The sequence below is a fragment of the Meleagris gallopavo genome, chromosome 28 (genome assembly GCF_000146605.3).
Source record: "Meleagris gallopavo isolate NT-WF06-2002-E0010 breed Aviagen turkey brand Nicholas breeding stock chromosome 28, Turkey_5.1, whole genome shotgun sequence".
Classification (NCBI taxonomy): Eukaryota; Metazoa; Chordata; class Aves; order Galliformes; family Phasianidae; genus Meleagris; species Meleagris gallopavo.
In genome coordinates this window covers 1288701-1313066 of record NC_015038.2, presented here as the reverse complement: position 1 = coordinate 1313066, position 24366 = coordinate 1288701, and the positions used below count along the sequence as shown (strand labels likewise).

At 46.3% G+C, this 24366-nt stretch overlaps 1 protein-coding gene across 1 annotated transcript; it reads right to left on the bottom strand.

Annotated features, from left to right (window-relative positions):
• Nucleotides 1–5928: 5928 nt before the first annotated feature.
• On the bottom strand, nt 5929–23919 carry LRIG2 (leucine rich repeats and immunoglobulin like domains 2). Its single transcript, XM_010724138.3, has 17 exons — nt 22882–23919; nt 22358–22432; nt 21793–21927; nt 21304–21447; nt 21040–21183; nt 20409–20552; nt 20021–20164; nt 17121–17201; nt 16288–16359; nt 16091–16159; nt 15185–15348; nt 13831–14151; nt 12211–12492; nt 11363–11812; nt 10709–10858; nt 9873–10154; nt 5929–9253 (listed from the first exon to the last, which is right to left on the bottom strand). Exons 1-17 carry the CDS (start codon nt 22911–22913, stop codon nt 9024–9026), a joined length of 2919 nt encoding a protein of 972 aa, XP_010722440.1. The 5' UTR covers nt 22914–23919; the 3' UTR covers nt 5929–9023.
• Nucleotides 23920–24366: the final 447 nt, after the last annotated feature.

Sequence of the window (24366 nt, the reverse complement as noted above, 5' to 3'; positions counted from 1 at the left end):
ACTGCCCAGGAGGGCTCTGCAGGGAGGGCTTCAGTGCCTTGCTTTGCTTCCTCTGGTCCTTGAAATATAGAAAGTAAAACACTGCAGGATGAAAAAAGAGAGGAGCGGGCGGTCACGCTGAGGACGTTTGGAGGAATGTGCTGTTACATAAAGTGTGCTGAGGAAAGGTTGATAAATACCACTCCTTCCCCTGGGAGCCCGTGGCTTGCAGGAGCCATCAGTGCACCACGGGATAGCAGATCCTCCTCACTAATTCTCCGGGTCATAAGCAAATTAGAACAGCAAAGCCCATAGGCTCTCAGTCTCCATTGGGCACAGCAGCCTGCTCACCTGCTGGCTGCTGCTGTCACAGCAAGGTCGGGGCTGCAGACATCAAACTCCCAGACAAACACTGCTCCTAGCCAGCAAACCCTGCAAAGGGCTTTAAAAGGCTGCAGGATTCCAGGCTCTGTGTGGTCACACCACAAAGTGGGGCACGGGTTGCCAGCGAGCTTCCATTGCTTTTCTGCTGCAGCGATGCCCTCTGCTTTGGCCGCACGCAGCAGCAGTGGGGCAGCTCTGCACAGCAGTCTGCGAATCCCCCATAGCTGCATCTGCAGGGAACAAAGCGCCGTCAGCCCGCAGCACAGCGCTGCAAATCCTGCCTTTAATCTCAGGTTCCAGTAACAACCTTCTCCGCATCCAATTACTTGTCTTAAAACTGACATCACGACATTAAATTCCTAAGAACTAAAGCGCTTTGAAAATATAACCTACTTTATAGCAGACGAGATTTATGGACAAAGTATTTACTTTGCAGTCCTCAATGCTACCAGAACTGCTGCCACCCACCCAGGACCCCCAGGTGCCAGGCAGAGGCTGCTGGGCATGTGGGGGTTCCCTGGTATTCGGGGATGCTCAGCCCTTCCCTTCTCCCGTGGCAGTGCCCTGGATGATGCACTGACTGCTGTGTGCTGCCCGCTGTGCTTGGGGCATCACCGATAAGGAGCATCTCAGATGTGAGATGGGAAATCTGTCCCCTGGTGCAGGCAGAACGCCTCAGACCAGCAGGCAGACAGCGCTGCTCGTGGTTCACTTTTCTGCCTGGCCTCACCCCTAATCACATATTGCTGCGCTAACCGAAATGGAGAGGCATTAACTTTCACTCCTGAAGCAAGGTGCAATTAGTTGGGCATAAAAGAACACTGAAGTGATGCTAATTACCTTCTGAAAGATGAATAGAATTGAGCCAGAGAAGCAGAAAATTACCTTTGTGGAATATCAGTTTTGGAGCTCGAACCAAAGCAAGGAGGGCCCACAGTTGTCGGGTGGATGCGGCCGGGCTGCACGCTGCCCCTTCCCCTCATGCTCTGCAAAGTGCCTGGAAGAAAAACACCCAACAGCAGCTCAGGGAGTGCAGCCCCACAGGGACCTCAGCTCACCCTGCGGTGCTGCAATGCTGGTGCTGCTGTCCCAGCACTGCAATCGAGAACGAAGGCGAGCATCAGCAGGGACACCACATCTCTCCTTCCCAGCTGGGAGCTCATGGATGTGGAAGCTGAACTGGAGGACCCAGATGCAGGTGGGGGGAATGGGAGCAGGGCACCAGGATGTGCTCAGAGCCCAACGTGCACAGCGTGGTTTGTAACAACAGCCCACGAGCACCTTAACTGTGCCATGCTATTTCCTCCTGGAAACCACTCAGATTTGTAATTAGCCCTTAACTATTCCCCACCCATTTAGCAGCATTCAAGGAATCGAACCCATTTTCTCCCAGCCATCTGCAGGCTGCTCCATTCTGCCTCGCGGCACTTTGCTGACCAGCAATCGCTTCCAATAACAGCACAAAATAAATCACTGACAAACTCCCCCCCCCAGCACAGAAGGGACAGCTCTGCAGATGGGCAGAACCTGCACCGCCAGCTTCCTGGGGATGATGAAGCTCCCCAAAACACAGCACCCAGCCCACGACCAGGGCTGCCAACTGCTGGGGGCTGCTGCCAACAAAGGGCCCCATTCCCGAGCAGGGCAGGGCTGTGCCATCCCACAAGCAGCCCCTTCTGCACGTGTGCTTTGTGCAAGGGCTCCAATGTGGCTGAGTGCTGCTGGGAATGGGCTGAGCTGGTTCCCCAACTGAGCAACCTCCAGCTTCCCCTGCTGCTCTGAGTTCATACCTTCATGTTCCCACCAAAGCCTCTCCCTGATTTATGCTTCGGGGAGAAGCTCATGGAAGACGCTGTGGGAACCGAAAGCTTAAGAAGGCAATTAGGAGAGCAGAGCAGAAGGCAATCTGCTCCCAGGCCCCGCTGCGCCTGCCCTCCCTGCTGCACAGGACCGGCTGTGCCTGCAGCATGGGCTGCTTCTTCCAGTCCTCATTTGAACAGCATTTTCATCTATAAGATGCATTATTTACCAGTCTGGAATGCGGCTGATTTACAAACAAGATTTATCAGCAAAAACACTGTGCTTGCTGCAGTGACTTCCAACCAACCCGCTTTGCTGGGCTGCTGCTGAGTGTGCAGATCCCGGCCCCATCCATCACCACACTGTGCCACCATGGTCTCAGGCTTAGGATGCAAACAACCAAAGGAGACACTCCCACAGCACCAGCAGTAGCATCCGGGGCCGGCACAGACCCAGGCCCTGCAATCCAGCTCTTTTGGGCAGCTACAGAAGGAGCTCAAGGGAAATGCCCACGCTCCTGTGCCACAAAACCAAGTAGGTGCCTCAGTGCTGCGGGCTCCCAGCCATGCCCTCTGCTCTGCTGGCAGGAGCTGAACGAAGCCAGAAGAACTGCTTTGGTGCTACGGAATTTTTAGCAAGCCGTGGGAAGCGTCACTTTGCAAAGTGGCTTTGCAAAGGTGTGACAGTTCCCAAAGAACAGAGAGTAACCAGAGCCCAACAGCTGATCAGAATCTGATCTGGAAATGGGACACCGGCACCCAGGGGACGCTGCCCTCGCCCTGCACGCCCTGCCCTGGCAGCGCCCGCTTCCCATCGTTTGTGCCCCGTGAGCCAGAGCTGCTGTGGGGTCTGGCAGGGCCTGCAGCCCCCAGCGTGGCTGGGTCACATCCTCCAGCACTGCTCCATCAATAATGGAAAGCAATTTCCCCGGACAGAGCCGGGAGATTACGCAGGCATCCGCGCTCCTCATCTGCTGCCGACAGGATGGGAAGAACTTTAATAAGATGTGATTTGACAGTAACGCAAAACAACAACAGCATTAAGGGAAGAATAATGGCAAAGGCAGCTGTCAAAAACCTCATGTTCTCTAACCAGGAGAAAGAAATCAGAGCTGTCAGGCTGGGCAGCGCAGCGTGGCAGAGGGCAGCCAGGTGCCCCCGTGCCCCTCTGCATCACCCATCCCTTGGGGTTGGGGGGGGGTCAGGATGGAGATGCTGGAAAGACAATCAGGGCATAATGAAACCTTTATTTTTAAAAAATATGGTTTTTAATTTAAATGCAAATTCGGTGCTTTGCTATCTGTAGGTCGTTTGCACTGACATGCTGCTTAATTAGCAGAGATGAGACTCAGGAAGCAATAGCAGCTAATGGCTGGCCCTTTCCTGTACATTTGTTTTAAGTTAATTAAAATTTCTTAGAGGGATCCAGCCTGCAATGCCAGGCTGGGCTGAGCGCTGCCAGGGCTCTGCGGGCTCCTCGCCATTCATCGAGCGGGGCACATTTATTTCTGCATCCTGAGATCCCCTTTGGCAACCCACAAATCACAGCAGCACTCGATGGCACTCAGCGCTGGGCAGAGCCAGAGCAGCAGTGAATCTGAGCGTGGATACGGGGGATTTTTCTAAATGCTGGGATGAATTACACACGTAAGTCTTCGGATGAGACGTTAAACGTAATGTGAAATCGAACCTTCAAAGCAAGGAGCAGAGCAGTGATCCCCTGTGTTACACACGACTTATGCTCAGGAGGATCTGGTTTAGGGGAGATCTGCCCCCACCAAGGGCTGAGCTGGAGGCGAGAGCTGCAAGTCGCAGCCTGGGCTCTGCACTGACCCACAGCCCTGCTCTGCCCCAGCTGGGACACGGCAGAACCCAGAGCCCTGCAGAGCACACACTGCTGGCAGTGCCCCACAGATACGAAATACAGCCAGGACCTGCGGAAAAACACAGCAGCAGTGCAGGAAAACTGCAGCAGAGGGGGAACTCACAAAGGGACCCTATGGCTGTGAGTGTGACGCATCGCACGTGGCTCAGAGCACAGCCTGGAACCACGCTGGGCCTCGGCATGGGTGGGCAGCACTGCAGGCAGGCTGAAGAAGGCAGAAAGGCAGACAGAGCCTCCCAAAGGGCACACAGAGCTTTGGTGCCGGTCCCTGCCTGCCAATAAACACTTACGGATCGATCAGCACAAACCCTTTGCAGCGCAGATCGATCACTTCTCGTGGGGAGAAAATGAGATAAGTGGTGGTGTTCATCACGCTCCATTTCCCTGCAGAGAGGAACCCTGGCTGGACCTGCCCCCAGCTGCAGGGCTAACAGGGATGACGAGAAGCCGTGCTTAGGGTTTGCCAGTGCTCTGCCACATTGCATCCCACCCCAGCTCCTCCTGTCACTGCTCCCTGCAGCACAGCAGGCCCAGCTGCAGGATGGGAAGCAGGGAACTGCCCTGTGCTGTGCCCACCCCCCGGTGCAGAAGCTTTTCTTAACACCCACACTGACCTCCTGCCTGGAGGAAGGCAGAGCTGTGCTGGGAGCACTGCAGGGCCAGATGGAAGCTGCTGCACTGCAAAGTGCAGAGGGAGAGCAAGGAAGGGATGGGATCTTCCACGAAAACTCAGTCGTTAGCAAAGCCCAAGGGTAGATGCAATTGTTTTCTGTTTTTCCCCTCTCTTTGATGACCCAGTTTTTTGTTGTTTTTTTTTTTTTTTCCATCTCATCTCAACCAGGCTGCAGTGTTAATTTTTAAATATGCTTGGGTAACTGAGAGCATTAACTATTCATGATCTTATCTTCAATAGCTTCTGGTTCTCTGACACCGTGCCAGGGCTGGGATGTGCACGGCGAACCTGGGAGGGCTGAACTCACCAGGATAGGTGATAGCTGGTTTTTCCTGCACGCCGTGTTGAGCTGATCCCAGCACAGGTGGGGTCCCATTGCTCCCTGCAGCCTCGCAGCACCGATGCAATGACAGTGGGTTGAAAACAGGAGCGTGCAAAGAGCTGATCTCTGGGGGATGCTGCAGACACTGTGTGAATTCAGAAACATCAGCATGCATCTCGCAGCAGCTGGGCAGGCAGGCGGCTGTGCTCAGTGCCCAGTAAGAGCTGGGCAGCGAGGAACCCAGGTCAGCAGGCGTGCAAAGCCCAGAGCCTCCATGCAGGGAAAGGGCAGCCCTTGAAGTCTTGCTGAAAAAGCAAAGAACGCACATTTACATACAGCCAACCCTGCTCTGTGGTTGCTGCATGGAGGTCCCACAAAGGTGATGCTGCTCTGCATGGAGGAGCAGTGCTGGCAGGGACACTGCATGCAGCACAGAGCTGGAACCCGGGGCTGAGCCCCACCAGGCAGCTGCTGCCAAGGTAAAATGGTGAAAGCGTGCCAAACAGAGGGCAGGAACAAGGTGATGGTCAGAACACAGAATTATAGCGATAGAAATAGGGAAAGGTATTTGAAGGAGTGAAACAAGTACTTACACCAGCTTGTAGGAGGTAAGGCAGCTGGGGGGCAACCCTCCGAGGAAGGGCTGCGCAGTGCCAGGATCACTTTGCTGCCACGTGTGCCAGTTGAGTCATGAGCCAGGCTTAATGCCAGCTGTTCTTCCCACCATTACAGCAAAGGACTGATGCAACATTCACAGTAAAGAGATCAGAATCCCACCTGAAATTGACTTATGAAGTTGACTTTATTTTCTTCCCTATAAAAATTAAATATCATTCAATAACAATACATTATTTAATCCGCAAACTAATGAAAATTACAATGGATACTCAGTGTACATAGCATTTTATTGAAGGTATATTACAATAGACAAACATATATTACACATTCTATACAAAATATACATTCTTATGTGAGGAAAAATAGTAGGAAATAGCAATAGGGAAACAGAGCAGCTTTGATCACACAGCCCCCCATTCCCTACCACGAGTACTTTGGCATTGATTGAAGAAACTGTTTACTGAAATCAGAATGGCCACTGCACTGCCTGTACATCATGGAGGAAAGGCTTAGGAAGGGACACCTGATCTTCATGTGCAGCCTTCCTAGGAAGTATTTTCCACAATGCTAAGTACTGCGAGGTGTTCACCTACCTGCAAGCTTCAGCTATTCACAACCAGCTTAAGGACTTCACAGAGACTGCACTGATGCAAGGATGCAAGCACCCTAATTCATGATGGCAGCTTTTATAGGTCAATTATTCTAGAAATCAGTGCAGCTTTAACTCCTAAATGCATTTCAGAGCTCAGGCTTCAGCTTGTTCTGGTGCAGACAGCACGATGTTGAAGCTTTGCTCCTGGCCGACCACATCTTGCCAGCCTCGTGTGAATTTGGTCGTACTGCAGAGCTGTGCATTCAGAACACTTCACCTCTGGGTGCCCCTCATGCACACCAATATCAACGGTTGCACTGAGACAGCTGAGAGACCTGTCAGCTTAACCCGGAGGAGAGAGGAATGGAAGGAAAGCTTAAACATTTACCAAAGGATGATGGCAGACCAAGCAGCAGCAGTAGGGATGCTGCTTTCCTGCTCGTGCTAAGCAGAGCTCTGCCACATCAGCCGGTGTGAATAGCTGCAGCCAGCAGCCCAACAGGAAGCTCTTTGCTGCTGCTGTAGTTTTATGACCTGACCTTTCTCATTTGAATTTAAACTGACAGCTCCTGCAACAGAAACAAGTTTGGATAGAAAATAACCACAATGTCTTCAATGCTGTCTGGAAGGGAGAAGCCTGGAGAAAACAAAACCAGAAAGAAACAAACCTACAATTCTTTGTATGTTACGTGTAAGTCCTTAAAATAGTTGAGATGTCAGAGGCCAAGAAGAGTTTAACACACCTCTTTCCCCACTTTATACAAAGGTCAAAGACAATTAGATCCTCTTCCTACTGAAGCTGCTGGCTACCAAGGCAACTGCTGTTGCTTTCAAAACAAAGGTAAGAGCCCTCAATAACATTTGCTCATTTACATACATCTACTATTCAGGCCCAAAGAGACGTGGGAAAATATTTTTCCCAGCATTTCCTGGCTCTTTTACTTAACTATTCCCCAGTCTCCAAAGTTTCAGCTGTGATTTTGCATGACTGCATCTGATACCTCAGTCACACACTTTGTCCAGGAATGGAGCAGTGGGAATCCCAACACACCTAGCTTGGGCAGCCCCAGAAAGGTTTTTGTTTTTATAGACACACCATGCAGCTGCTTTCACTTTGGTACGTAGCCCATGGCTTGGAAAAAGCAGAGCAGTGACTGAGAAAGCCCCGAGCTCTTTAGGCACTGAAGCACTCCAAGCTGTGAGTGCAACCTTCTTAAAGCCCATCACTGATGGGACCGTAACACCTCACACACAAAGATGTGTTTTCCCAGAAGAACAACTTTTCAGAACAAGTCTTTGTAATGTTCTTCCTCTTCATTTTGTCAGGCATTCTCCACTGTAACCAGTGAAGCTTCTGCACTTCCTCTATTTCTCCCAGCAAGGACTGGATTTGCAGTAGTGGTTCTCCCCTGTGCTGTTTAATAGCTCACCTGTCAAATACTGACACGTCTTGACCACTTTGTGGCCTACAGAACTGTTATAGGGTTTAACAGAGCAAGAATCCTGTTGCTCTTTTATGAAAGAAAAGGCCCACGTGCTTCCTGGCAGTGCAGAGGAAACAGAAAAATCCATTCTGGATCTCATGGAGCATTCATCACGTGCTTTTCCAACTTACCCCACGCCTTTCATCAAGGCATTCCTTTCAGAAGTTGGTTTAGCTGTCAGCTATGAAAGATACACACGTGCCTCCCTGCAACATGCACAACACAAAGGCTTTTTAAAGACAAGTTTAGATAAACTTCTGAACCAAGCCACTCAGAGGTCCCATCTTAGAGTTATCCTAGCAGGTGAAAACCGTTTTGTGCACTGCTCTTGTTTGTTATTACAGAAACTCCTGAGAAGCTGGATAACATTGGAGGCTGGAGCAGGCTAGCACTGTTAATGCAGGGCCTGTAGGGCTTTATGCTGTACTGGAAAAGACAGGCTGCCTAATACAGAAATTTAAGGACTCACCACATAAACGGGGCAGACTTGGAATTCTAACAAAACAGATCAGCTTGCAGGCAGGTCAGCCAAGCTTAATGCACACAGAGTTGTATGCAACAGTGAAATTCATCAGTATCACAGCTTCACTACGTACCTATCGTAAATCCACTTCTTTCCAAAGCAAAATCATCTTTATCCCTTCAGAAACGAGTTTTCAATCCCACAAAACAAATCACGGCTTGATATGCAGCTGTCAAGACCACCAGTATAATACATACTTTGGCATAATAAAAAATATATTTACATTACAGCCAAGGCATTTATATGCTTAGTGTGTACAAAATATTTATAAATGCAACTTTATTTACAACTAGAGTTTGTTTTTTTTCCATAGGGAAAAACAGCCCCAAAGTGAGACTGGTAACAAACGCCTGCCAACAGACTGAGGAACAAAAAGCTGGCCAAAAGTTTATGCTTACAATTACTGGGGAATTCCATGAGGAGGCCTTGCACATTTGTTTTCAAGCAGACAATGTGGTGTGAAATAGCTATGCATTCTTGAGAGATTTTCAAAGCATGCACCAACACAAAGGCTGTTCCCAACATCAGAAAATCCATGTTGTAATGCTAGACACTAATCACTGCGTGTTCTGTCCCACGTTCCAGCACACATGAATCCAAGCAAAAAGGGCAGTGCCACCTCCTCCTAGGGGGTCTGCCTCAGCTCAGGCAGCCTGGAATTGCAGACACACGTTCTAAAGCATCTTTGGCCTAGAGGTTAGTCCTGAGGTAGTAAATACAAGTCAGCTGATATGGATTTGCTTCCAAGACTTCATTTTCGTGCCTTACGTGGTTTCGCTGTAGTCACGAATGTTCCGTGTCCTATTAAAATCACAGTTATGCTCACGTAACCTGTGGAAGGGTCTGGGTGAAGCTGCTTGCTCCCTCTCACTGTCAATGATCCCCTCAGTTCGAAGAGGTCGCGGGGCCTCACGAGCCGATTGCTGATGCAGAAAGTGGGAGTGGGAGAGCGCCAGGTCTTTGTTTACTGCCCATAAGGGAAGCTGAAAGGGTTCTGAAAAAGAAACAGCAGAAGATGAACAGGAGGGAGTTCATGGTAAGCAAACACAAGGCTTAGATTTTTTTGAGTTGTGTTGTTTAGCAACAACCTCCTTCTGAGGCTACACTCTCTGTTTTTGAGAGAACCCTTTGCTGGATGCCCTCTCATTTTAGCAGTGTTTATTACAATAACCCAAAACCAACATACAGTTCCAGTGTGAATTTTTAAAAAGGCTACCTGGAAAAAAGTCCACACGAAAATCAATCAATTTACAAAAATAATTCTTTTGGAGCCATCTGAAACTCAACCCAGCTCACACAGAATGGCTATACGTTTCCTACGTGAAGTTTTAGATCTGGGCTAACAGACGTGGAAGGGATCACACGTCACAAGCTTTAAGAGATGGACTGCACACTAAGAAACACAGCTTTTGTAACATCATCCTCTTCAACTCTTGCATACTGGATGCAAACTGAAGGCTAGCTCTGCTAACAAGCAGTGCATAAACAGATGAACTACTCCACACACCACGGAGTCTGTAGAATTAGCAGTGAATCAACAATGAAAGGCAGTACAAGGCAGGTCAGCAATATCAGAAAATACAAAATATCTAGAGGGAAAAGGACACGCTCACCATTAATCTGTTGGGAAGAGATTTTCTTCTCATTTATTCTGTCGTGACTGGTAAGGAAGACAGACACGTCTCTGTCTCCAAAAACATTATCAAGAGCACTGGTTTCATGCTGGGTGTGTGCTGGGTATGTTTCCTTCGGCATCTGCACCATGAGATTAGGGAGAGTTTGATCCAGGGGGTCCTCTTCTGTGATGTAGGTGTAGGGACAGTACTCTCGTGTCCTGGAGTAGATGTTTGCATTGTCGTAACAGTCTGAGCAGATCACCAATGGTGCTGTGCCACCTGAGCAATGCAAGGAAAGAAAATGCTCTCAAAGAGGACAAGAACTCTTGATTTCCATCGACTTTCATGGCTTAGTGTGATCCTTGACTTTCGAGATGCCAAAGGAAAGGAGCAACACAAAACTCCACTCAACACTGAATCAGGAGCTCTAATGGCAATGCAGCCTTGCTGGGCAAATCACAAACCCTGAATCAAGAAGCCTCTGGAGGCAACTGCACTACTCTGGGACTTGAAGGAAGGCAGTCATGACATCTATATGCAAAAGCAGAGCAGATGTGACCCCAGATACTGCTGGACCAAAGATTACTCTACCTGCATGGAATGCAGCAGCTTTGATCGCAGAACGTAAATACTAGAAGAAAAACAGGAGATGCTTCAAACTCAAAACGTTCAGTGGATGCTTTATGATCAACCTCAATTCTTCTCTAAGGAAAGTCACCTTTGATGTTAACATGCAGCCCTGCCCTACGTTGTGCAACACTGCTGCCAGCTACGAGGACTGGAGCACTGGCATCCTGCTGAATGCAAGCAGTACACGTGAGGACGTTGCTTACCATCTGTGCTTTTGTGCACGTAGCTACTGGCTGGAGGCATGAGCTGCTGATGGCTTCCTGCCTCTGAGTTACTGTATCCTTCCTGAGGCTCTGACAGCGTTCCTTGGGAGGATAAATAACTGGGAATGTCAGCAGGTAGGTTCATCTCCTCTGCAAGGCAGAATTCACGCTGATGTTGTTAAGAGCTCAGTACCCACATTAACAAAAATGCACACAGAACTTCAGAATTCAGTGGAGGGTGAGGGTGAGGAGGTACCTTGAAGGTACTGTTACCTTTAAGTCATTGATGAAAAATCCATATAGCTAGTTCAAAACTAACAGGGCCCCAACAGATATTCACACACACTATTTCAGGTCCTAAAGACACCTGTAACTTAATTCAAACATCCATTTCCAAACTTTTTGTACTTTCCTTCAACGTAGAACAAATTCAGTGTGTAAGAAATAAAATACACTGCTGATATCTAATAAATAAATAAATCACTCTATGCTTGCCTCTTCACCTGAAAGGTGAATCCGAGCAAATCCCTTAAGAGACTTTAAAAGGAAATCTCTAAACCTTTCATCCTATTCAGCTGTAACAAAACCAGAAATTTCACCTTTTGTGTTTTGGATCGAAAACGTGACTGAAGGTACTGTGCTGTGGTACTCTACCTGTATTAGTGATGCTATAATCTTCACTCTTCCTTCTCATGTGGTAGATCACAATAACCCACACCAGGGAAGTTCCCACAACGCAGCAAACCACGACAATAATCACAACGCCTACTGTTGTCCAACCATCTTCCTCGTGGACGATGCCATTTTGGGAGGAGTCACAGTTGGGGGAAGCCAGCACATTGAGGTAAATGTGCCCACGCTCAGTGCCCAGCGTGTTGGACATAATGCACGTGTACTTTCCAGCATCCTCGAGCCCAGCATCCACGATGATGAGGAGCTGATTGGCTGCAGCAAAAAAATGCCTCTCTGTGACTGCCAAAGGTCCATCATCTTTAGTCCAGTTGAGGCGAGGGGCAGGGCTGCCACCAGCTATGCACTGCAGGACTGCAGTTTCACCTCTGGTTACTGTTCTGTCTTCCAAGGGCCTAATGAAGGAAGGAGTTTCTGTGGCAGTGGAGAAAACAAACAGAACAACTGTAAGTTAACTTCACGGTGCAACCCCACTGTGTATTCCATGAGATATAAAAACCCAGCTTACAACCTGAATGCAAACTTTATAAATGAAGCACAGGGTTCAGTATTCAAACACCCCCAACCCCTGCCAAGCAGTTAGAGATGTTCTTCCATGATGTTTAAATTTCAAGTTTGTGGTGCAACTGTAGGGGCAAAAAACAGCCCTCTCTTTTTCCTCATTATAGAATACCATCTACAGCCAGAGGTAGAAGAACCTATTTTCTTCATATTTTAACTTCTTTCTGCAGGGGTTAAACCTGCTACTTACAGATAAGCTATACAAGTTCAGTTAATTGATCCATGCCAGCAGAGATGAGCACATCTCTTACCTAACACAGTCAGCGTAGCATTTGCTGACAAACCACCAGCAGCGTTTTGTGCCATACAGCTATAGATGCCCATGTCTTCTATTTTCACGTTTGCAATAAAGAACACATCGTCCTCAGGCATGACATGCATTCTCCTCTCTCGTGCAGCAGGGAAGTCTGTGCCACCATCTTTCTGCCAGGAGATCTGAGGGGTGGGGTGGCCCTCTGCAGCACATTCCAGTCGGGCCATAGCCCCAGTGCGGATTGTAAGATCCATGGGGGTCTTCAGGAAGGAAGGCAGCTCTGGACCAAGAGAGACATTAAAGACATTAAAGAAAGACATTCACTATTTTCAGCACCAGGGGGGAAAAAAAAATAGCAGCAAAAGCACTGCAGCACAGAATACCTGAAAATAAACAAATCTGAAATACACCTTTACTTCTTCCTGTTCAAAGGAGATCCTTCTAAAGAACTGCACTAACTTTCAGTGGTCGTTTCTAAAAGCCTAGCCTCCAAATTTAAATATAATACCTAAGTATGGTATCTGTGGTGTTTATTTAAGATCTGTAGGACAACACATTTCATGGGGAAAAGACAGGCTGAAGGAGCTGGGCCAGTGTGGAGGAGAGAAGGCTGCAGGGAGACCTCATTGTGGCCTTCTGGTATTTACAGGGACATTATGAACAGAAAGGAAATCAACTTTTTAGACTGGTAGTGGAAGGACAAAGGAGAAAGGTTTTAAACTAAAAGAGGGGGAGTTTTTCCACTGACAGTGTGGTGAGGGGCTGCGACAGGTTGCCCAGAGTGGGCATCCCATGTGGATGCTCCATCCCTGGAGGCATTTGAGGCCAGGATGGATGGAGCCCTGAGCAACGTGACTGAGTACTTGATCCAATTGGCAATCCTGGTTCCTGGTTTGGAACTTGATCCCTGAGGATCCTTTCAATCCAAGCCATTCTCTCTTCCCTAGTAATAGGAAAGGTGAACTTCCACTTCCAAAGTTGAAGTCTGCAATATCTGTTCTATGTAACCAAAAGAAAGAGCATGTGCACCTCTGCTCTCCACTGTTCCAACAAGGAACAGTGCTTTGCTAGCTGATGGGAATGCTGTCTTTCCAACACCCTTCTCTGAAGTCAAAATAATAGGAACTCTTCATTTTGGCTAAAAATATATATATATTTTTATATTATATATATATATAACAGAGAAACTTGTGAAATGATTTTTCAGAGTTTGTTTCCAGTACTACAAGCCACTTCTTTTTTGAATCTTCTCTAGCTAGGGCAAGGTGCTTGGTTAATGAAGGGACAGCAGAGGGAGCTTTTAGTTAAGAGACTTTTACTCCCACTCAGACAGATCAACAACTAGTTGAGCTATAATCTCCCATGCTTTCATACCTGCCCCTTTCCAAAAAGTGAACAGAAAGCCTTCCACTAACAGCATTACTTCTTTCCTGCTTTACTAAAAGGTATTTGATAAATCTAAATTCCAGCAAGACATCATTGCACAGCTACTTTGGGCTGCTCTAATTGGGAACTAAGGAATCCTAATAGATTTTATAAATCGAAAAGGAGGTGTCAGAATCAGACTTGTCCCACTTTTAACCTAAAACATTTCTTCTGCATTACCATTATTACTTACCATTAACAGTCAGCTTGGCTTTGTCAGAATAGTTGGAGCCAAAGTGATTGGTGACAATGCACTGATATCTTCCTTCATCGGTGAAATTCACATTGAAAAGGTGTAGGACAGTGGTGTACTCAACAATCTCACCGTTCTGCTGCTGATACCTGGCAAAATTCTCAACCTCTGCATCATACAGCACTTCGCTGTCCTTACGCCAGGCGGTGGACATGGGTGAATCACTGCTGCTCACAGCAGTGCAGGTCAGAGTCACATTCATGCCACGCAGAGCAATCGTGGTCTCAGGATGTACTCGTATCTGTGGTTTAGGGAAATTATCTGAAAATAAAAGCGGCAAGATAAGCTACTCTCCTCTTCCACATGCAATTAATATTGCAAGAAAACTCGTTCGAAAGACGCAGTAAGCAGAATGAAAGCTGCAGGAACAGATGCCCTGCTTGGGAGGCATGTATTTAGCTGTTTTTATTTAGAAATCAAGCTGTGAAAGAGGATTAGAACCACAGGTAGGAGTGCAGAAGAAGCACTGAGAACAATCAGTGCAGAATCACGGTCTCGAGCAGCCCTTTCCCTTCCACAACCCTCTGGAACCGGCCCTATTTAGATTACGTGCTCAGCTGAAGAGCTGGGTTAGTTCATGAGGAGCAGATTTATTTTCAAGCAGTTTAATATCCTGAAAAGCCTTTAAGTTATACAAAGAAAGCACTGCAAGAAGTTTACACTATCTCAGTCGAAGAGGTATTTTGACACCTCTTATTACAGCAGAGACATCCACACAGGCACACAGCACTCAACGTTGGTAACATCAGAATGGAGAAACAGATGTTTGTGCCTACATGGTGATTATTGTATCCTTTAGCACCAAAACAATTATGTATGCAAAAGCAACACTTGTTAGACTACTCCTCTGGATAACAGAAGAGCAGACTATTTCCAGCACTTCTGCAGACTTCACACAGGACTGTGGGCAGTTTCTCAGTTTTCCATTTCACAGTTTGGTTACAGAAATAAATAGGCTTATGTCTGAAACTGTGGCAGCACAGAGACCAGATAAACGTTACAGATTCTGATCATGAGAAAATATGTCAGAGCATTAACTATCCTAGCCTTGCTGGTATGGAGAGGAGCAAACAAGAAAGAGCCAAATACCTCTTCTAAAGCAAAAGGCATTCACATACAGGAGAAACGGAAACACAATCAGTTTTTAAACAGTAATCTAAATGAAAAACAAAGCAGTCTCACAGAATTCCACAGACCAAGCACCTCCAGCAGTGCTGCAGTCTGGTTTCGGAAAGATACCTGCACAGATCTGCATTGCTACGTTTTGATGTCAAAAGTAATTAAAAATACAAACCGCAGACGAAGTCGTCGGGGTCCACGCTGAACAGGCTTTGCCCTGCCAACCACTCAGGGTGAGCACAGCTGACGTTCACAGCCTGCTGTAAATGACTGTCAGTGAGCCACCGTGGCAGCCACTTCAGCTGGCAATCACAGAGCAAGCTGCTAGTGTTCAAAATCCTGCAGAAACAAGGCAAAATGAGATGTGATCAAAGGTCGTGCATTTCACCCAGTAGCACAATTTTAAAGCATATACTTTCAGAAATTGTAAGATTTCTGTAAATGCTATACATTCTTTTATGCTCACATGTAAGTGTGCTTCTCCTCACCTTCCTCAGACTCGCAGACCTTGCAGACTAACAGTCCATATGGCCAACACTAACCAGATAACAGTTTTAAAACAGATTACATGATATTCAGAGACTTTATCTCATAGAGACAACTGCGTTACACTGGGATTAGTCTTGGGTGCAAAGGTCACTTCATGGTATCGTACTTCACATGTCTGAAGGTGACAAGAGGCTCTATAGCAACACAAGCATCCACTGAGCATCTAAAATCTAAAATCTTCTGTCTAGCTGTGAATTTTAAGGTCTTTCCCTAGCCTGAAAAAGGAGACGACAAAATGTATGTTCTGATAACCACCCCCTGCCCCAAAAATCCTGGTGAACAATTTGTTCTGAAATACAGGTCACCAATTCTGACTATAACTAAGGAAACGGAGGTGCAGATTTTGTCAAGCCCTAAATCAAACTTAGTGTACTGCCAGTGACTTTTAGGAGGTAAGGGAGGTAAGTTACAAGAACTGCTTGCTTTAACTCTTTTGTTATGGGAGTGGGATGTACATCAGTCAATTCCACAACGGCTGATGGAATCTTTACAAAAGAACTGTAAGAACTGTAAAGAACTGTCATAAACTTACAGCTCCTTCAGTTGAGCCTGGGCAAATGCATTTTCTTGGATGGACATTACTGCGTTGTTGCTTAAATCTCTGCAAAGAACAACAGTGGGTAGGAATGATTTCACAGGCTACCTTCAGTTAAATCACTGTAAACTTGAGAGAGAATACAAAATTGAAAGCAATAAACAACTAGGAGTTCTTCAGAGCAAAGTACTTACAGATGTTCAAGTCCTTCAAGACCAGAGAATGCTTTCTTCGTAATTGATTTAATCTGATTTCCTTGTAAGATGCTGCAACACAAGTATCAAGCCCAGAAAGCAGTCAATCTCAAGGCGAGCTCATAAATAAGACCCAAAGAAGTTCCCTAAGATGTTTAACAAAGGTTTTCTTCATTCTAGAAGAGTTTAAGCTCAAAAAAATAGTATTCAGTCATTTCATTTTCTTAAGGATAGCATTTTTCTCTTCTATCTTTGAGATGGGCCAGAAGAAAATCAAACCAGCAGAACGGAACAGTTCTTGGGAGGGAGCAACAAGCTCCTAATCTGCCACAGCCACACTGGCTCCTGAGACTGCACACTTATGCTGTTTGTCACAAACAGTGCTTGCAGTTCCACAGAATGCTTTATTTTCCTACAAAGCACACAGCACTGAATAGAGTGCCAAAGTACTGAAAAGCTGATCGTTGAATGCTGTTTCGTATTTGCTCAACAATACTTTTTTTTCCCCCCTTCCTTCAGAGGAACAGTAATTTTTCCCAAACTAAGGCACAAAGAGTAACAGTCACCACACAGCACGAGTGAGCTATTCAGTAACAGCTGCATTCAAATGCCTGACTTCTTCAAAATGGTCCTGCAAAATGATCCAGCACTGCACAGACTCAGTGGTCACAAAGATGGAACCCAAATCTACAGTGAGTTGTCCTAGCATAGAAGAGGAAACTCAGCTGCCAATCAGAAAGGCTTTCTGCCATTCACAATTACTCTATATTTTGCATTTTCCCTCTTTTGCTTGCTTCTGAAGCACTGTCACTCTGATGTTTTGTAATACATACAGTTTATCCAGCCTGCTGAGTCCCACAAACGCTTCATTCGCATCCTCTATGGCCCAGGAGATCTCGTTGTTCCCCAAGTCCCTGCAGGAGCAGAAAAATCTTCTTACAAACCTTGCAACATCATCATGACCACTGCTAGTGCTTAGCTATGGAAGAAAACTTACTGTTAAATACGCCTGGGAAAGGTGTTTTGGGTCAGGCACTGGAACAGGCTCCCCAGGAAAGTGGTCACAGCACCAAGCCTGCTGGAGGTCAGGAAGCGTTTGGAAAACGCTCTTAAGACATACGTTTAAATTTCTAGGTAGCCCTGTGTGGAGCCTGGAGTCAGACACGATGACTCTCGGGGGTCCCTTCCAGCCTGGGGTACTCTATGATTCTATGGGACAGAGTCACCTGGAAGGTCTCAGAGCTTTTATAGAACTGTTTTTATTTATTTATCAGAAGATGAACATCCAACTTGAGAGACACGAGGGAAAATGCATTTGTTGAAGATCAGCGCCTCAGACAGAACCACAAATGAATTCTGAAGTACGGTTTCTTGATGTGGTATTTAAGGAAAGACCCAGCCTGGTGAGCAGCACTGATGGACCATTTACCAGGAGCTGGGAGAGGCTCCTGCAGCAAGTCGGTTCATGCAAGTGAGTTAACCAATACATTGCAGCATTAACCTCCCTGAGTAACAGGCTTAAAACAGCATTAGCATACTAAGAGATTACACACAGGTTATGGAGCAAGGTTGCCAGGCACAAAGTAGCAGATTTTCAGACTGAAGTTGATATTCTGCTCACTAATCTTGTTACAAGCTAATGGGATTTCTGTTCCATCTCTGCTCAGCTCTTCTGCCCCTCACACAGAACAGTGTGGTCTAAGCAGTGAAAGCAGCAGAGCAGAACGGGCTTGGAAGGATCAAATGCTTTTTAGAGAGAAGGTGAAATAAATTCAGAAATTTTCAGCATGGACTGAACAAAGAGTTTCTACTGATAAAGCCAGAATTTTGTGCCTTAAAACCACTGTGCACAGAAGAATTTGCAGACAGAAGTGTTGAAAGGAAGATAAACAGATGAAAAAGAGATTATTTTGCACCTTCCCAGATGCCATTACATGCCTCAGCTTGATGGACCTTCCAAAGAAGTTGTGACACAGCATGCTAACTAGGCATACAGCTGTGTGTGTCATCTCACATAACGCTACTCTCCTTTTGCTAAGGGTGGAAAAAGGCAGTATCTATATTCCCCTGGGTGGGGTTGTAAATGTGTAGATTAATGCTCTGGAAGAGACCAGGATCAGTCCCCAGGATGCTGCCAGGGGTATCACGCTTTCTCACTTTGAACGACAGAAGCCTTGTCCTTAAACCCTGCATGAGTCATTCCTGCAACAGGTGTACTTTAAAGTTTAGGACAAAAATAAAAGAGTGCTTGTGATTCCACAATTCGTGTGTCCCAGGGACTCCAATACAGCCTTAGCAGTTGCTGACATTAAGATATTTTCCTCTTTGGAATGTGTTCAGTTCAATGTGCTGGATACAGATATGGTCTAATGAGAAAAACGACTAGATGAGTAATATGCCAAACGCATTCCCAAGTTGCTAATTCTTCTGATTTGAACTATTTTCTTGAATTCTCTCCAGTTCTGCTTCAGAATTTTATATTACGAGTGCCAGAGCAGCACCAATGCCAAGTTACAGTATTACGAAGTAATTCATGTTCTGAAGTTCTCAATTCTCAAACTTCAGGGCCGTTCTTCAATACACCTTTAATCTTACTGTGCTCTTATGACCTTGTGCTTTACACACAGATTCGAGTTTGTTCTTGGTCACCGAAGCGACCGTGCAGAACGGTGGCAGGGGCTGAACACACAAACACTTATGCCAGTCCCAGCACTGAAACAAATCACATACAAGCAACAATGGAAGCAATCTGACAGCAGCACAGTATCTCTTGTTTGAAGTACTTTCACACTCCACTACTTCAACTGCTCAGTAAAATGAGTGAGCAGCCCAAAAGAAAAGCCCCTCATTGTGTGAGTGGAGGAGTTTGCTCCTTCTGCTTGGTTGGGCACGAATGCTTGGAGCTGCTGTCCTGCAAATTCCAGCCTGAAGCAGACTGCACCCTTTCAGCTGTTCCTCGCCCCTGAGGAGCCCGGGAAAACCGACTAATTAATCTGCTCTTGTTCTTCTTTCATGCTACTCTAAATCTAAGAAATTAGTTCTAATTATTTCATTAAAAGGTTGCATTAAGGTTAACAGAATATGACCGCTTACATAAATTTCTCTGCTAAGTTTGCTTATTTAAGCATTTATTTAATGAACTGACAGAGGGGTTACAAACTTTCACTCTTTTCTCAACAACCTTTGTTTAGGATGATGGTAAGCGTTTGGATCTACTTGAGGTTTTTGGGGTTTTTTTTAATTAATACTTGGGTCCTGTCAGCTCCAGCTGGTGACAAAGGTCCTGGCAAAAGCAGAGCTGTGCCTCTGATGGAAAGGAGCAATCCTACACCTCTCCTACGTGCTGTGCTGTGACTCCTGCACGCATACAGCAGCCAGCAGGTTCCAACCCTAAGAACACCTGGAATAAAGAGAGGCCCAGGCTGGCATTTCTGCAAGCTGACTGTCCACAGCTCCTCACACCTGGTATGGTATGCGGTCCAGACCTCAAGGTCATCAAGTCACTGCTCATTAGCACCACTAAAATTAAGCGGTTGGTTCGTGTTAGCTATGCCAAGGTTCTGTTATCTCAGCACACCAAATGATGGTCAGCCCTGTCGTATCTGAAGGCAGGACAGCATACAAGAACAGCAGAACACCGACCTCAGACTTGCTGAGAGCAAACCTCATCACCTTCACTTCCAAAAAGTTTTGCTGCATTAAAATCAGGCTGTTAGGAATGTTCTGCACTCACAAGGTTCGAAGGTTTGTCAGACCTCTGAAGACCCCATCAGCAATGTGAGTGATGCGATTGTCTCCCAGGTTCAGTTTCTCCAGCAAACCAAGTCCCACGAAGGCAGATTCCCTGAGGCGAGTTAGCTGGTTGTACGACAGGTCCCTGAAAGCAGTGAACGAGCACTTCAGAGGCATGTGGAGGGGATTTATTGTGATAACACCATCAAACAATTAAGTACTGAATTTTGATTAATTTCTAACAGAAGACTTATTAGAAAAAATAACTAAAATACACAGGCTTAGCAAGGAAGTCAAGTACTTCCTTCAGTAACTCACTGTATTTGTGCTATCCAATATGTTATTTGCAACATTACAAAATCCCCACTGAAAAGCAGCCCAGGGCTTACAGCTCAGCAAGTCTTTGGCAGAACTCCCACGCATCTGGGCTGATCTTGTTAATGGCATTCTGGCTTACGAAGAGTTGCTGCAGTGTCCGCAGACCATACAGCCAGCCCTTGTTCACTTCTGTCAAGTTATTATGTTCCAGTTCTCTAAGGAAAATAGAAGGAAAAACATTTGCCAAACAGATAATCAATGAAATATTTATTTCTGAAAGTTTACCAAGTAGATCTCAGAACGATTTACTAACACTAAGCCTTAAAGAACCTGAAATGGATGATTATTTTCATTTAATAGAAACCAAGAATGAACAAAAGGGTATACAAAAAAAACATAACAGCAATGGCAATGGCAATCCAGCAGAACTGAAATTACAGCCTCTGTTCTAGAAGATTGCTTAAACAAAACAAAACACTTTTGCTAACACTGCATGGCACAGGAAGGCAGCATCCTTCCACCTCTAGAGTAAACAGACACACCAACATATTGGGAAAATGCAGATCTACAAACTCATATCCTGTGATGCTCGTTGTTGTTTCAGCACAGCCCTGGTAGAAGGGAAGCCAAACAGGACATGATTTTGCCCCTCCACACACCCCAAAAGTCCCTAAGAGGAATTCTAGCACTAAGTACACTCACAATTCTTCTATACTATTGAGGCCAAAGAATGCTCCATCCATGAGTCTGCTAATCCCATTGCGCTGCATTTTTAAGGATTTTAGGGACTCCAGGCCTTGGAATGTAAGACTTTCCACAATTTTGATCCGGTTCCTTTTCAGTTCCCTTATATGAAGAGGACAGACAGCAAAATATTAAAACACAATTGATCATCAAGAACACACATCAGGATGAACAACACAAATGCACACAGCATCTTTGAGAGCTTTCAAGACTACGACTTACAGAAACTGCACGTGAGGCAATTTGAAGATCTTTGGTGGAATCACACTAATCCTATTTCTGTTCAGCTTCAGCACTATGAGAGAGCTAGATAAATTATCGAGGCAGCCTGCTTCCAGGGTGCTGATTCTGTTGTTACTCAGATTCCTAAGGGAGAAGAGGGAAAAGAGACCTTTTAGAACATGGAGAACAATATGAACCAAACCAGAGGCCCATACTTCAGTTAGGCATGGTTAAAACAATGTCAACAAGGATCTGCATAAAATGAGCAGAAATGACTCCACGTCCCTGCTGGCTGATGTACCAGCACTCTGACAGCACTGTTTTCCAAACTATCTGAGAAAAAGCAAGACAAACTGCTATGAACAGCACTGTATTTCAGGCACGTTTGTTCCTGCCAGCTCAAATCCCACATTAAGACAGAAATATACAGCAGGTGAGGTGTTCAACACTACTGCCAGGAACCCCAGGCACAACAGAGCACATACTTACAGGTACTTCAGTTGCATCCGTGGAAAAGAAGCAGCTTTAATTTCTGAGATAAGATTGGAACTCAGATCCAGATTTTCCAATGAAAGGTAAACTTGGAGCTGCTCAGCGTTTATTTCTGGAATGGCATTGTGCACCCTGAAAAACACCAGCAAGAGATGATTCCCAAAACATCCCATCCTTCGTGCTGCACAGCTGAAACAGGAATAGGATGCTGCACATCAGCACCATGGCTGCACCTCCCAAACTGGAAACGCAGCACACGCTTCAGAACATTCCTTCTTAAAGCAATACTGGAAATCCAAGAGTTACGTGCTGCTCTGACATACGAACAGATTCACATTCTGGATCTGTCATCAGGCTGTTCCTTGTGGAAGTGTCATTCTAAGACCCAATCCCTCCCCTTCAAAGCTGCCTGCCGTATCTGACTGCACTTCACTGGTAATTCAGGGTGACTCGATTGTCTCGCTGATTCCTACTTCTCTAAAGAGTTCTCACTATTCCCCAAAGCACTGCTACAATTCTCCCACTTGCTGAACAAGGAAAAAGCAGCCGAGCTGTTACTTACAGTGAGAGCAGGGTGATATTAGAAGTCGTTTCTCCAAAATAGGGAATTTCACTCAGCTCGTTGTAATTCATTTTCCTTAAAGCAAAAAACAATCTTTACTGACTCTAAGAGGAGAAAACCCCTTCCATAGACATGCAGCAGAAAATGCAATCACCAAACATTCAACAATTTCATCTTAATAACATCAGTAGACAAAGCAGACTGCATAAATACCAATAATTTGAAGAACTTCACAGCGAGGCCCATCAGCTTCCACCATTTTTAATGGACACCATCACTTCTCTTTAGCTCATAATTTGCCAGAGTGAAAACAAATGTCTCGTTTCTTTTCACAAGTATCAGTCCTCTCTTCTTTTATGAGAAAGTTTTCTTTTTATGAGATCAGTTTTACATAAAACACGCTGCCAGCAAAGCATCCATGTTAAATTAACTGGTATTGCATATTTCTGCAAGTCAGACCAGTTATCTTGGTATGCAGTACTAATTACAATTAGGCTGAGTTTATCATTGTGAAAAATGCTTACACTTCTTGCAGCGTGTGAGCAGACAAATCCATGCTCCAGTTGGATGACAAGATATGATTGTGACTTAAATCCCTGCAGAACAGAGAGGAAAGTTATTCTGGATGCAGGAATTAAGAAAGACCGTGCATTTTACGCAACCCAAAAGCTGTAAGCCGTGTTTGTGATGCATTCAGCTCCTCTTTCACTAAAGGAGGGAGATGCTGTGATGGTTAAGTGGGATGACGCTGTTAACAAAGTTTTAACGCAATCTTTTTAGGAGAAATTTTGTATCTGGTTCATACTTGGAGAAGCACTGACTTATTTCCATCCTGTTACTGCTGTCCTGGTGAAGCAGACTGATGGATGGCTGAGCACAAAGTGAAAAGCACGGCACAAACTGACAGTGGGACAGCTGAGGCTGCTGCTCCATCCAGAGCCAAACAGCATCCCATTGTCTTGGAAAAGCCAAAAACTGACAACACCCCACGGGGTGAGTTCTGAACAACGTTACAACACAGAGCAGCATTCACCGATGCTGCTGATTCTCCATCACCCTTCAGTTATTCACACAGCACGTGTGGTTTAGCAGGAAAAATGCACTTTCAGCTGCCTGCTTTCATCAGGACAATGTGCTCCGAAGCTGCTTTCCTGGCAGCAAGGAAAAAGAAAAGCACACAGCCAGCATCACTGCAGGTCTGGCAGTTATGAGACAGGGGACGTTTCGGTCCTCAGAGATGGATGAAATGACAGCAAAGGGGGGAAAACCCATCTGGGACTTTGCGATGTAAGAAAAAATGTGCTTTGCTTCATTTTAAACAGCTTTTATGCATCACAGCTCGCTGAGATTCAGAACCACCACAGCTGTCAGACGGAAAGAAAAATGTCACACCCCCCCAATGTGCTCCACGTGCCAAAATCCTGAAAGCCACAACAGAGAGCGCACTGAACGTTGTTTGCAGCAGATGTGGGATTGCATAACGCTGCTCAGAGCCAGCATGGCACCCAGCAGAACCAAACAGCATGGCCTGGGTTGGAAGGGACCTCGAGGACCACAAAGCTCCAACCCCCTGCCACACGCAGGGCCACCAACCTCCACATTTCATACCACACCAGGCTGCCCAGGGCCCCATCCAACCTGGCCTTGAACACCTCCAGGGATGGACGGGGCATCCACAGCCTCTCTGGGCAGCTGTTCCAGCACCTCACCACTCTCACAGGAAAGAACTTCCCCTGATATCCAACCTCAATCTTCCCTCCCTCGACTTCAATCCATTTCGCCTTGTCCTGCTGTTATCTCCCCTTTCAAAGAGTTGATTCCCCTCCTGTTTGTAGGGGAACATCGAGCGCTGCCTGCCAGCACGGTGCCCATCTTACAGCTCAGCTCAGCCCAGCGCAGCCCCACGGCACCGCCGGGAGGCCGAGCGCGGCTCGCAGCACCCGCAGACCCGTTAGGCCCCGGCCGGGCCTCACCGCAGCCCTCCTCCCGCTAGGCCTCCGGTTCGGCCT

Excerpts from the sequence above, each read along its gene's own strand:
- LRIG2 (XM_010724138.3), bottom strand. The coding sequence starts at position 22,913 with ATGGATTTGTCTGCTCACACGCTGCAAGAAGT. Across the intron at positions 16,160-16,287 it reads CTTGAAGGACTTGAACATCT|AGATTTAAGCAACAACGCAG; the intron begins GTAAGTACTTTG and ends TGTTCTTTGCAG. Across the intron at positions 11,813-12,210 it reads TGCTACGCTGACTGTGTTAG|AAACTCCTTCCTTCATTAGG; the intron begins GTAAGAGATGTG and ends CCACTGCCACAG.